Source organism: Bison bison, unplaced genomic scaffold (genome assembly GCF_000754665.1).
Source record: "Bison bison bison isolate TAMUID 2011002044 unplaced genomic scaffold, Bison_UMD1.0 scf7180017864275, whole genome shotgun sequence".
In the NCBI taxonomy this organism is placed as follows: domain Eukaryota; kingdom Metazoa; phylum Chordata; class Mammalia; order Artiodactyla; family Bovidae; genus Bison; species Bison bison.
In genome coordinates, this window is record NW_011494847.1 from 151968 (window position 1) to 166865 (window position 14898).

The 14898-nt window shown below is 35.4% G+C and overlaps 1 protein-coding gene across 1 annotated transcript in view; it reads left to right on the forward strand.

The window, feature by feature from the left end:
• Positions 1-14898, forward strand: part of ABCB5 (ATP-binding cassette, sub-family B (MDR/TAP), member 5) — a 118318-nt gene that overhangs the window by 16035 nt on the left and 87385 nt on the right. The window contains exons 5-12 of the mRNA XM_010848835.1: positions 1176-1367; positions 1453-1624; positions 4279-4403; positions 5171-5348; positions 6689-6802; positions 7118-7228; positions 9296-9421; positions 11160-11363. Coding sequence (XP_010847137.1) covers positions 1176-1367; positions 1453-1624; positions 4279-4403; positions 5171-5348; positions 6689-6802; positions 7118-7228; positions 9296-9421; positions 11160-11363 — 1222 coding nt within the window. The remainder of the gene's footprint in view (positions 1-1175; positions 1368-1452; positions 1625-4278; positions 4404-5170; positions 5349-6688; positions 6803-7117; positions 7229-9295; positions 9422-11159; positions 11364-14898) is intronic.

Genomic DNA, 14898 nt, shown 5'->3' on the forward strand with positions numbered 1-14898 from the left:
ATCATTCCTTCCAAAGAAATCCCAGGGCTGATCTCCTTCAGAATTGACTGGTTGGATCTCCTTGCAGTCCAAGGGACTCTCAAGAGTCTTCTCCAACACCACAGTTCAAAAGCATCAATTCTTCAGCGCTCAGCTTTCTTCACTGTCCAACTCTCAAATCCATACATGACCACTGGAAAAACCATAGCCTTGACTAGACGGACCTTTGTTGGCAAAGTAATGTCTCTGCTTTTGAATATGCTGCTATCTAGGTTGGTCATAACTTTCCTTCCAAGGAGTAAGCGTCTTTTAATTTCATGTCTGCAATCACCATCTGCAGTGATTTTGGAGCCCAGAAAAATAAAGTCTGACAGTGTTTCCACTGTTTCCCCACCTATTTCCCATGAAGTGATGGGACCAGATGCCATGATCTTCGTTTTCTGAATGTTGAGCTTTAAGCCAACTTTTTGACTCTCCTCTTTCACATTCATCAAGAGGCTTTTGAGTTCCTCTTCACTTTCTGCCATAAGGGTGGTATCATCTGCATATCTGAGGTTCTTGATATTTCTCCCAGCAATCTTGATTCCAGCTTGTGTTTCGTCCAGTCCAGCATTTCTCATGATGTACTCTGCATATAAATTAAATAAGCAGGGTGAGAATATACAGCCTTGACAAACTCCTTTTCGTATTTGGAACCAGTCTGTTGTTCCATGTCCAGTTCTAACTGTTGCTTTCTGACCTGCATACAGATTTCTCAAGAGGCAGATCAGGTGGTCTGGTATTCCCATCTCTTTCAGAATTTTCCACAGTTTATTGTGATCCACACAGTCAAAGGCTTTGGCATAGTCAATAAAGCAGAAATAGATGCTTTTCTGGAACTCTCTTGCTATTTCCATGATCCAGCAGATGTTAGCAATTTGATCTCTGGTTCCTCTGCCTTTTCTAAAACCAGCTTGCACATCAGGAAGTTCACGGTTCACATATTGCTGAATAAGAGAGGTATATTCTGAGTGTCATACGAGGGTAACCTAGATTCCTCTATCAACATACTCAGCCTTTCTGGTGGTGGTTTATTTTTAATTATGTGCTTTAGCACAAACTCTCTTAGTCAAATATGACAAATTTCATTTTTTGGTAACAAAGGAAAAAAAGGTGTACTTCAGTCTCACTAAAATTTCCAATAATCTTTTTTTCAGGTTAACCTTGTATTATGTTGGAATAGGAGTTACTGCCTTGATTTTTGGCTACATACAGATTTCGTTTTGGGTCATGACTGCAGCACGACAGACCAAGAGAATTCGAAAACAGTTTTTCCATTCAGTTTTGGCTCAGGACATCAGCTGGTTTGATAGTTGTGACATCGGTGAACTTAATACGCGCATGACTGAGTAAGAGGATGGATATGCAGTTTATCAACTTTGTTCTTATACGTGATGTACAAATGACTTAATTTCATGTATTTTCTTGCTTCAGGGACATCAACAAAATCAATGATGGTATTGGAGACAAGATTGCTCTGTTGTTTCAAAACATGTCTACTTTTTCTGTTGGCCTGGCAATCGGTTTGGTGAAGGGCTGGAAACTCACACTGGTGACTCTGTCCACGTCCCCTCTTATAATTGCTTCAGCAGCCATATTTTCTAGGGTAGGTAAGATGGCTAATGCAGTGTTGACTGAAAGCAAGAATGTGAAGCTATTTTACTGAGATTGTATAAAAAGAAGGCAGTTCTATATTTATGTGTCCCCAAATAAGAAAGAATATTATATGTCACAAATGCTTTTGATTTTGTTTATCATTAACCGCCTTTCTATCTTCAAGTAATTTGACTACAATGAAGTCTGGGTTTAATATCTCACTAACATCGAAGAATATTACTTTCATTTAGAACTTAATGCAGTTTCGAATACTAGCATGGATAAAGTTTTATGCCACTATACATTGAATGCTGGAAAAATCTTGTGTATTTTAAATTCCCGGATAATTGTGTTTCAATTAATTTCACTAGAACAGAATGGAGAAATCCTAAAACAGTAAACATTTAAGCTGTTATGTGACTATTTTATGTCAACCATTCCAAATTTATATTTTATTAGGCTCTGAATAACCACTTAAAATGTCTGCTAATGTATATGTTTATATATTATGTCAATCTGTTTCAATTTTTTAAAACAAATTATGTATTTACACAAGTTATATTTTATCACTGTTATAGTGTGACTATTAATCTCTTTACAAGATATTAACCTATTTACAGCCTGGTTTTGAAATCAGTGCCCTTTGTGAAGGGCAAAATATATATATCCCTGCACCAATATATCCTTAATATCTCTCTCCATGTTAAGTCTTTGGCAATACTACCAATGTGTATACCCATTTCCTAGATTGGAGGCACAGTGTACTCTTGAAAGATGAGTTTTGTTTTGTTTTGGGGTTTTTTTGAGTTTAAAATTTTTCAAAGCTAATTGTTCTTTATGGAAGTCAAAACCATAAAATTCACTGAGTTTATTTGTTAGCTATATACAAATTCAACCAAACAAGAACTTTCAGCAATAAAACATATTCTGATTAAAAATCCCTTCACAATAGATTTGGGTGTTTAGACAACAGATCTTTATTTAGTGAGTTCTAGTGTTGACCTTGTAACCCTTGTCAAAATCTTCATCCCCAGCTTACCAGAAATGAGGACCCCTCAGTAGGAAAATTACCCATGTTACTAAAATCAGAGCTATAACTTCCCAGGAAGTGAAGTGGACAATGAGTTTAAAAAGAACAGCAGTGGGGGAAACTAAAGTCTGCTCTTGTTATTAACTGGTTGCAATAGGAAGCAAAGTCAAAATTATCTAAATGACTGAAGAAGCCAGGCTGGATGGTTTCTAGCATCTTTTAATTCAACTTAATTTGACAAGTATTTATTGAATGCTGGATATGTATTGGGTTGGCCAAAAAGTTTGTTTGGGTTTTTTGATAAGATGTTACAGAAAAGCCCAAATGAATTTTTTGGCCAACCTACTACAAGGTTTTTTGCTATGTGCAGCTTCCCTTTCAGTGATACATTATAGAAATAGCTATCTTTATTAAGTGAATTCGATAAATAATGAGGATTACTCAGTTTGTAATACCTTCTGCTTTAGCAAACACCTGAACATGTCTTACACAAAATTAGTTCCAATTATGTGGAGTGTATTTTGAAAGTGGATTGATTTGTTATGGGAGCAAGCCACAGTTATAGACTCATAACCCTAAGGACAATTTCCCTGCTTCCTTTCATTGAACTGTTATGCTAATTACTAAATTAAATCCTTCACTTATTAAAGGAATAGTAAGTGAGATGTATAATAGAGAAAAAGGCACATGCTGATTAAAAATTTTGAGAAATCAAGTAAAATTGACTAATATCACCAAGAAATAGTCTCTCTCTCATTCCTCTTCTTGCTACAACTCTCTAACTCACCCTTGGGAAGTCTTTCTTTTATTCTTTTTACATAGTAAGAAATCAAATCAAGTCAGATCAGGCACACTAATTTCCAAAATACACTTAAGAAGAGCCACGTCCCTAATATTCTTCTCCAAATCAAATTTTTCCAAACAGTATTGAGATAGATACTCATTTTCTAAGCTTTTAAAAATATAGAGAAAAAACAGTGAAGCTCCATTAGAAGGGAAAACAGAGATTTAGACTCTAGGTTATGTTAAGCTAAGCTTATTCACTGCTGCGAGATTCTAAAAAGTCAGTATCTGTCATCGTTGATTTCCTTATTTGCAAACTGACTGAGTTAGAATGTTGTAAGTATCTTTTCAATAGTAAAATTTTGTCCTTCTAGATTCTACCTGAATTAAATTCTCTGCACATTGTTAGTATCTCAGGTTATTCTTTTTTTTTCTGATAATCGATCACACTTTATTTTTTATTGGGGTATAATTTACAATATTGTGTTAGTTGAAGGTGTACAACCAAGTGAATCTGTTATACATATACATATATCCATTCTTTTTTAGTGTCTCTTCCTATATAGGCCATTACAGAGTGTTGAGTAGACTTCCTTGTGCTCTACAGTAGTTCCTTATTACTTATCTATTATGTATATATGTTTGCATGTGTCAAATTCAGTCTGCTAATTTGTCCCCTTACCCTTATCCAGGGTAGCCAGAAATGTATCTTTTACATCTATAACTCTATTTCTGTTTTGTAGATAAGTTCATTTGTAGCCGTCTTTTGGATTCCACATGTAAGTGATATCATATGGTATTTGTCTACCCTAAGTTATTCTTAGGTTAACTGTGGTCTTTGTTTATTATAGATAGTTATTTCATTATCCAGTAAGGAATTAAATGCCTATTCCAAAGCTGGCGCTGTAGCAGAAGAAGTCTTGTCATCAATCCGAACAGTCATAGCCTTTGGGGCCCAGGAGAAAGAAATTCAAAGGTCTGTTTCTTTAATTATGATAATATACACTTGCTTTTATTTCCCCCTGAGGCTATTTCCACCAGGAGTCAGTGGTCCAGCTGTAATGGGAACACATCTCTGTCTGACGTCACAGCTGCAACTTTTTTTTTGGTGGTTGTTTTTTGTTTTGTTAAATAAGATCAATAACTTTATAATTTGTGTAAAAGTGTTGCAGCCATATTATAAAAATTCAAACCATTGGAGAAATATACAGAAGAAAAATAACTCACCTTGTTTCACCCTCTTCAGAAAAACAATTAATATTTAGTGACTATCATTCCAGGCATCTTTTCACATATGTACACAGACATCAGAATAGGGAGGTCAATACAAAGATCAATGGAAATTTTTCTGCTAAGTGTGAGCCTGCTCTTCATCTTATTCATAACAAAAATAATAACTTTAACTTTTACCTGAAGAAAATTAAATGGAAATGGAATTTGAAGAAATTTTCAAAATTTAGACAGTAAATCTCTTCCCAGAAATAATTGTCACCCCAAAGTTATTCCTCTAAAGTGAAGAGGAAAATTAAGGACTCATTTCATGGCTAGAATCTTTGTTTTTCAGCAACTTGTTTCACTTTATCAAGGTTGGAGAAGGAAATGGCAATCCACTCTAGTATTCTTGGCTGGAGAATTCCATAGACAGAAGAGCCTGATGGGCTATAGTCCATGGGGTTGCAAAGGGTCAGACACGACTGAGCGACTATCACTCAAGATTATTATATTTTGTTGTGCCTTTTAAAGGTATACGCAGAATCTAAAAGATGCAAAGGATGTTGGCATAAAAAAAGCTATTGCTTCAAAACTCTCTCTTGGAGCTGTGTACTTCTTTATGAATGGAACCTATGGACTTGCTTTTTGGTATGGAACCTCCTTGATTCTTAGTGGAGAACCTGATTATACCATCGGAACTGTTCTTGCTGTAAGTCTTATTTGAGAACACAGGTAACTGGCTTAGATAATCTTTTCTTACCTAGCGTTTATTAAAAATTTCTCTTTGAATGATAGTGAATATTTAGAGATGAGTGTTTTAATAAACAAGTATTTCTTTCCTTCAAATGATTTGTATGCGCCTTTATAGTTGTATGTTGTCAGGATTTACTCATCCAGTATGATTTAGTGTCTTCTAAAGGCATGATGCTTTTGAAAGAATCATAATTGAATTCTTCACTGGGAGTTAGAGTCATCTTAATCCAGGAGTCAAAAAGACCAGTCTCTTGTAAGACTGTTTTCTTTCCATCTTGCTGAGATAAGAGGGCGCTCTGCATTCACCTTTCTAAATGTCTTCTTCTGGAAATATTCTGTAGATTGGACTCTCCTACTCTTCCTCTGTCCTTTCAGCTCATGGTAATGTTTAAAACAAACTATATACAGCTATGTTCAGCATCACAACTGAGAGTTTTTTAAACTCTTAATGGTTATACATTAAATTATAATTTTTTCACTTACGCTCCTAAGTTTCAATAATAAACATATCAGTTCAGGGTTAAGTTCATTTGTCTTGATGAACTAAATGGATCTGGCTGATATACTTTAGTTCTCATTTGGCCTTCCCATTCTATGTAGATTTCTTTTTTGTTAACTAAAGTCATCTTTTAAAGTTTAGACTTTTACTTTTAAGACTTTAAGCTATTCATTAATTTCTGGTAAATAAAACTTGAGTTTGAGAAATTTTTAGCACCTTTTTCCTCCTCAATTTATGTGTGGCTCTAGGTTTATAACTAACTTGCTAAGCTTTAGCTTCCTCATCTATAAGACAGGGAAACTAGCACTTAGCTTGTGAGACTCTTTGCTTATTTGTCTTTTGGCAGAGATGTGTCTGTCTGAAAATGGACAACTGTCCACTAATACAAGTAATCAGAAAAGTTGGGGAAGAATAGTACAGCATCTCTAAGACAATGAAATCTATAACATCCTTCCCTTTAAAGTTAAGAAGTTAACCAGCATGCGGGACAGTACAGCTCACCTCCTCACCGATCCAGGTTCATGTATGGCTAGCAGTCCTCAGTAAGCAGATTTTTCTGCTCAGCTTCCCCACAGGTAATAACAAGATGATTATGGGACAATTAGAAATTGTTCAACATTAAGAAAAGGCCAACTGCATTTGGATTAACTAATATTTCCTTTCTGTTTGACAACATCTTCCGATCTTTCCTATCTAATTTCTCTAAAATCCCTCTGAATCTCAACCAAGTATACACTTCATTCTGTTGTCCCTCTTATATAACTGTGAAGGATAAATATTATTTTTTGTTTCTGTAGGTCTTTTTTAGTGTAATCCATAGTAGTTATTGTATTGGAGCAGCAGCCCCTAACTTTGAAACGTTCACTGTAGCCAGAGGAGCCGCCTTTAATATTTTCCACATTATTGATAAGGTAAGACTCCCTATTGATTTGAAAGATAACTATCATTACTGCAAGAAGGAAACCAAAGAACAGGCACACTCATTTCACTAAAATGAAAAGATGGACAAAATCCATGTTGACCAATTGGCTATAGAAAAAGGAATTGTTTTAACTCTTCTATAAGGAGATTGTGTTTTATCAAAGGCTTCACATCCAACTCAATGCACTTCTAAAGCAGAAAGGAAAATATTGTAAAAGAAAACACATCTTTAAACTACTTTTAGAATATAGAGAGTGTCAGCTTAGTTTCTCTAAGATTTATACTGCCCTCTTTGTTTTTCCAAGAAACCCACTATAGATAACTTTTCAACAACAGGCTATAAATTGGAATGCATAGAAGGAACTGTGGAATTTAAAAATGTTTCTTTCAGTTATCCATCAAGACCATCTATCAAGGTAAGTAAAATTTAATTACGGAAATGTACAATTTTCTAATATTACTTTCCACTGGCTTGATCACTTCTTAGGAAATTGTTTAGAATTAGTCTGACCAAGATTTGGCTACTTTGTGTAGAGATTTGAGGGGAGAGATGGAGATAGAGACACATAAAGAGGAGAAGGAAAGAAGGAAGGAAAGATCACAAATGCACAAATAACTCTGGAAAAAAACTACTTGCATTTTGCAGCCTCTTCTCTGTATTCAACTGACTAAAGTATTTTCACCTCCCTGCAATTCCTTCACTCTGAATTTGGGAGCACAGCAAAAATGTCTTGAATTGATGGTGCCACCTACTGGTGGTCCCTGGATATTTTCCCACTCAGCATAGACAGCTCCGTGAACTTTTTGAAGTTTCTAATCTGAGGGAATTGTGTATATGTTGTGTCTTTCCCTTTTCCCTTCCCTAAAGCCTTTACTACACCAGCTTTTGTGCCTCAGTTTTCTGTCTCTTACTTTTACACAAGCACACACTCACACACACACACACACACACACCACTCAGCAAAAGTGCATCCTTCTCCTTTTATCATTCAGTCTTGGACAATTTCTAGCAAAAATATGTGTGTCTGTTCTATTGTTTTCATCCTTTCATCTTATTAATGTATTTATCTAAAAAAAGGAGTTACTGTTAAAGATTTCAAGGAATAATTCCTACTAAAATACCTGTTTTATAGAAAAAGGATGATTTTAAGTGAAATAGGTAAAATTACTAATGCCATCAACCTTTACTATCTTTTACAGTGTCCAAATATCCCCTGCATAATTTGCACCAAAAAAAATATTTAGCTACTCCTACTACCTTATTTTTTTCTAGGTCTTTGATTGAAATTATTTTTTTCAAAGATCGCTATTTTTAAGAAAATTTGTTACTCAATTACCATTATTGGAATAGTGTTGTCTTCCATCATTTTTCTTAATATAAATAGAGCATTTTAATTCCATTTTGCAACTACATTTGGGTTGGCTTCCTGGAGACTTAAGCAGCAGTTTTGCCGGTACATTGCTTGGTAAAGAGCTCTCTGGGTTTTAAACAACTATTTTTTAAATGAACCTTTGAAACATAGCTTTTTTTGTTAAATTTAAAAATGAATAATAATTTCCCCCGGAAAAAAGATCTACCCACTTTAAATAAACAAAACACAAATTCTTCGAAAGAAAGAACAGAAGTGAATTCTAGAGTAAAATTGCAGATGGGAGAGGAGGTACTCCCACTGGGTTCCCTTATTTCTCATCTCTTTTAGAGAATTTTTCTCTGCTTGGCCCTTTGAAGGTTTTACCTTTGGTCTGTTTAAAGAGTCTCTTTCATTACAAATGTGGAGATCAAAGTGAAAGAATTCAAGAGAATATGTAAGGGTGAGAGTTTCTCAACAGGATTACTGTTGTCATTTTGAGAGGGTAGTTTTTTGGAGTTTCTCTCATAATGCAGGTTCCAGGACACTAACTGCTGGTAGCAACCCCCAGGTATTGAGAAAAGTATAAAAGTACTTACTCCCCCTAAGTTAAATTGTTCCTTTGAGATCTACCACTAGAATAGGAGGATGTAGTGAAATCCTATTCTTGGGAATCCCTAAGAAGTCTGCCAGTTTTACTTTAGAATATATTTTGCAACAGTGTTAAATATATTCTAAAAAAGAACTTCCTTAAAGGGCTCACAGAGATATCTGGCAAGGTTTCATTCCTGTTGTTGCAGGTTAGAAGATATAACTTTCTCTAACTTGGTAGTCATGAAATTCACATGAAGTATTTTGACTGAAAAGTTGAAAAGTTTGCTGTGGCTCATTAATAGTCTATGAGTACTCAACTTAGATCTTTTTATATAGAGAGATTATTAGTTTTTTACTGTTACTTTCCAAAATTGTGTAGATAATTATACACATACATGAAACAAACATAGCAAGATCTAAATTTGTTGTTAAGTGCCAAAATTTTTCTGTTTGTAATTATATATTAAATTTCTGAAGACAGGAAAATCATATTCTTACTTATCCTACTTTTATGAATTTCCCTCCCATACGTTTCAATAGATTTTGAAAGGTCTGAATCTCAAAATTAAGTCTGGAAAGACAGTAGCCTTGGTCGGCCCCAACGGCAGTGGGAAGAGTACAGCAGTCCAGCTTCTGCAGAGGTTATATGATCCTGATGACGGCTTTGTAAGTGCACCTAGTAAGAACATGTAGAGACCACACAACGAGACGTGGAAATGCCCACCTGTTACAGAGAACTTACAGCTATGTCAACTTTTAATTTTTAACAGTGGGGCTGGGAGAGAAGCCATATGGTTTTCTCTCTTGCATATTAATTCATTCAGCAAGTATTTATTGAGCACCTACCAAGAACCAGACATTGTTCTATATGTTGGGAATACACTGCTGAACAAAGCAAAAAAAAACCTCTCTGCCCTCATCAAGTTTACATTCTAATAAGCAGAGACAGGCCATAAATAAAATCAGTAAATTATATAATATTAGAAGATAATAAATGCTGTAAAGAAAAATAACTAGTAATTTGTAATACCCAGAACTTAACAAGAATTTCAGTCTCTCAAAACATCCCAATAGAATAACATCGGTAGAAAATATGCACTCTCATTTTTTTGCATCATCCATATGATGCACTTAATTTTTTAACCTGTAAATAGCATAGAAAACAAGACTATGATAGTCACAGAAGCATAATTTGTAATGCTTCTATTCAAATTTTCAGCTGTTACTTTTAAAAGAAAATATACTCTTCTGAAACATAAATTTGACATCTTAAGTCTTTATGTGGAGTATACTGCTGCTGCTGCTAAGTCACTTCAGTCATGTCCAACTCTGTGCGACCCCATAGATGGCAGCCCACCAGGCTCCCCTGTCCCTGGGATTCTCCAGGCAAGAACACTGGAGTGGGTTGCCATTTCCTTCTCCAATGCATGAAAGTGAAAAGTGAAAGTGAAATCGCTCAGTCGTGTCCAACTCTTCGTGACCCCGTGGACTGCAGCCTACCAGGCTCCTCCGTCCACGGGATTTTCCGGACAAGCGTACTGGAGTGGGGTGCCATTAGACCTACATATTCATGCTAATATTGAATAAATTATTGGCTAAGTATCCCATATATAAAGCAGTTGCATGGATTACCCATGCCCTGACAGAATACCAGCTGGTGTGAAATACCAGAGTTACGATTATCATACCTTGGCTTCTGTCATTGAAATATGTTGGGATAATGGATAATGGCATTATCTATGGAGACTACAATGTTCATTTAAGATTATTTATAGCAGGGAGTAAAATGCACTTTTATCTTTTGCAGAGGATTATGGTGTTGGAAGGGAAGGAAAGAATTGCCTAGAAAACAATGCAGAAGTCACATAAGTCTTAAAATAACAAAACTGAAGTTTTTTACATGTGTCTACATAATAACATTTGTGACTCCTAGAGTATATAGCCTCATAATACCTAATTTGTGGATCATGCTAGGGCCTGTAGATCATGTTAGCCATAGGGTTAGGGCTTCCCTGGTGGCTCAGACAGTAAAGAATCTGCCTGTAATGCAAGAGACCCTGGTTCAATCCTTGGGTCGGGAAGATCTCCTGGAGAAGGGAATGACTCCAGTATTCTTGCCTGGAAAATTCCATGGATAGAGGAGCCTTGCAGGTTATAGTCTATGGGGTAAAGATATTCATATAGTTTGACCAAATTTTAAGTCAATTTTTTTGGGTTTTATTAGTTCCCAACTACCAGAAAGAATCTATTGGCAATGTACTTGCTATACATATTTTATCAAAAGATAGTCAGTCTTTGTTTCCTGAAACAACCTGCTTCTCAGCTTATGTTTTGGAGTAGTAAAAACAGTTTTAACGCAATGCAGTGAAAGGCATCACAATGATTCATTCCTTTGGATTTGTAGATCACGGTGGATGGTAACGATATCAGAACTTTAAATGTGCGACATTATCGAAAACATTTTGGAGTGGTCAGCCAAGAGCCTGTTTTGTTTGCAACCACCATTAATAACAATATTAGATATGGACAAGATGGTGTGACTAGTGAAGACATTGAGAAAGCAGCAAAGGAAGCAAATGCTTATGATTTTATAATGGAATTTCCCAAGGTAAGTACACTATGTACCCTATATTCTTAGCTTAAACCTAAAGCACTGAAATATTCCAAAATAAGTTAAATAATGATAACATCTACAGAGTAAGGTAAGTGTGATTAATTTTTGCATTGTCCTAGATGAAACAACTATAAATGAGAGAGCATGATAACAACCCAAAGAATACATCGTTGAAGGTCAATTTTTTAAATCTGTTTTGTTCTTACTAGTTCTCACTGCTAATGGAAAAGAAAAATAAAGGATATGTTAAAATATAACAAAGAAATATGAAACAAAATCATCAGTCCACCCTGAGAAATGTGTATCTGCAAAATGTTGATTTGCAAGTCCATCTTGTGGCTAGGAGTGGGAATGTCACAGGCAATGTTCAGATTGGTTCTGTGTTAAGGCAAAGGAAAAAATTTTGTTTTTGTAGTATATGAAACTACTATTGGATAAGAAATGTGAAATTATAGTTGAAAAGAGATACAGTAAACTATAATTTGGGATATTAGGACATATGAGATCCTAATGGATATTTAAAATTGACAGAGAGCTATAAAAACATTTATATTTCTTAAAGTATTTGTTCATTAGTAGCATTTCATTTTCATTTTTTCGTTTAATTTTCAATTTCATCCCAGTATCACCTGAAATTATTATGGGGAGCACCTTGTGGAATAAGAAAGGATGATATGTGAAATTAAAACACAAATAAAATTCTAATATCCCAGAAGGCAATAACAAAAAAGTTATTTTAATGAATATATTTTACAAACCACATTCCATAGATCATAATAATTTTGTTCTTTTGTTTTTTTCATAAAATTTTTGTTATGCTATTTATTACCTCCTTTCCCCATTATTTAGGGTCATACTTAGGACAGAAAAGTTATTCTTTGAGGTCATTCTTTGCCTTGTGGTTTGGGAAAACACAAACTTCCTTTCTTTGACCTTCATTCAACACTTTCACTGACTTCTTTTCTTCAAAAAAAAAAAGATCTTCAGTTTTCCCCTTGGAATTAAGGAGTTTTCTGGTGCCTCTTAAGTCATTTTTTGAACTATGGTGTTGGAAAAGACTCTTGAGAGTCCCTTGGACTGCAAGGAGATCCAACCAGTCAATCCTAAAGGAACTCAGTCCTGAATATTCATTGGAAGGACTGATACTGAAGCTGAAACTTCATTGGAAAATACCCTGATGCTAGGAAAGATTGAAAGTGGGAGGAGCAGGGAATGACAGAGGATGAGATGGTTGATTGGCATCACCTAATTGATGGACATGAGTTTGAGTAAGCTCTGGGAGTTGGTGATGGACAAGGAAGCCTGGCGTGCTGCAGTTCATGGGGTTGCAAAGAGTCAGACACAACTGAGAGACAAAACTGAACTGAACTGAAGTCATTCCCTGTAAGTTATGACTTATTTTTACTAAAAGACCAATATTTACACAAAGGTGTTTCTTGATATAAATCTAATAGTAAATTCTAAAGATATAATCCAAAGAACAAATTAAAATTGCTGGTTTATTATGATAGAAGCTAAATTCCACAGCCATGATGGTTAAACTGGGACATAAGAATAAACATAATAATAAATAAAAGTTACAGAAGTGGTTTCATATAGGTGAAAATTTAGGGAAAGCTATACTCAAAAATAAATACCATTTCTGGGCTTTCTATCTTGTTCCATTGGTCTATATCTCTGTTTTGTGCCAGGACCATACTGTCTTGATGACTGTAGCTTTATAGTATAATCTGAAATCAGGAAAGTTGACTCCTCCAGCTCCATTCTTCTGTCTCAAGACTGCTTTGGCTATTTGGGGTCTTTTGTGTTTCCATATGAATTATGAAATTTTTTGCTCGAGTTCTGTGAAAAATGCCATTGGTAATTTGATAGGGATCAAATTGAATCTGTAGATTGCATTTGGTAGTGTAGTCATTTTCACAGTATTGAGTCTTCCTAGCCAGGAACATGGAATATCTCTCCATCTGTTTATGTCGTCTTTGATTTGTTTCATCAGTGTCATATAATTTTCTGGGTACAGTTGTTTTGTCTCGTTAGGTAAGTTTATTCCTAGATATTTAATTCTTTTTGTTGCAATGGTGAATGGGATTGATTCCTTAATTGCTCTTTCTGATTTTTCATTGTTAGTATATAGAAATGCAAGTGATTTCTGTGTATTGATGTTGTATCCTGCAAATTTGCTAAATTTACTGATTAACTCTAGTAACTTTCTGATACTGTCTTTAGGGAATCATGTCATCTGCAAACAGTGAGACTGTTACTTCTTTTCCAATCTGGATTCCATTTACTTCTTTTTCTTCTCTGATTGCTGAAGCTAGGACTTCCAGAACTATGTTGAATAATAGTGGCAAAACTGGACACTCTTGTCTTGTTCCTGATCTTAGGGGAATGCTTTCAGTTTTTCACCATTGAGACTGGACAGCTACATGTAAAAGAATGAAATTAGAACACTTCCTAACACCAAACACAAAGATAAACTTAAAATGGATTAAAGACCTAAATGTAAGTCCATAAACTATAAAACTCTTAAAGGAAAACATAAGCAGAACACTCGATGACATAAATCAAAGCAAGATCCTCTATAACTATACCACCTCCTAGAGTAATGGAAATAAAAACCAAAGTAAACAAGTGGGGCCTGATTAAACTTAAAAGCTTTTGCACAGCAAAGGAAACTATAAGCAAGGTGAAAAGACAACCCTCAGAATGGAAGAAAATAATAGCAAATGAAACAACTGACAAAGGATTAATTTCCAAAATATACAAGCAACTCATACAACTCAATGCCAGAAAAACAAACAACCCAATCAAAAAGTAGAAAAAGACCTAAGCAGACATTTCTCTAAAGAAGACATACAAATGGCTAACAAACACATGAAAAGATGGTCAACATCGCTCATTATTAGAAATGCAAATCAAAAACACAATGAGACATCACCTCACACCAGTCAGAATGGCCATCAACAAAAAGTCTACAAACAAAAAATGCTGGAGAAGATGTGGAGAAAAGGGAATGCTCTTGCATTTTTGGTGGGAATGTAAATTGATACAGCCACTATGGAAGACATTATGGAGATTCCTCATAAAACTAGGAATAAAACCACCATATGACCCAGCAATCCCACTCCTAGGTGTATACCCTGAGGAAACCAAAATTGAAAAAGACACATGTATCTCATTGTTCATTTTGCAGCACTATTTACAATAGCTAGAACATGGAAACCACCTAGATGTCTATCAACAGATGAATGGATAAAGAAGTTGTGGTCCATATATACAATGCAATATTCAGTTCACTTCAGTCGTTCAGTCATGTCCAACTCTCTGCGACCCCATGAACTGCAGCACGCCAGGCCTCCCTGTCCAAAACCAACTCCAGGAGTTCACTCAAACTCACGTCCATTGAGTCGGTGATGCCATCCAGCCATCTCATCCTCTGTCATCCCCTTCTCCTCCTGCCCCCAATCCCTCCCAGCATCAGGGTCTTTTCCAGTGAGTCAACTCTTCACATGAGGTGGCCAAAGTATTG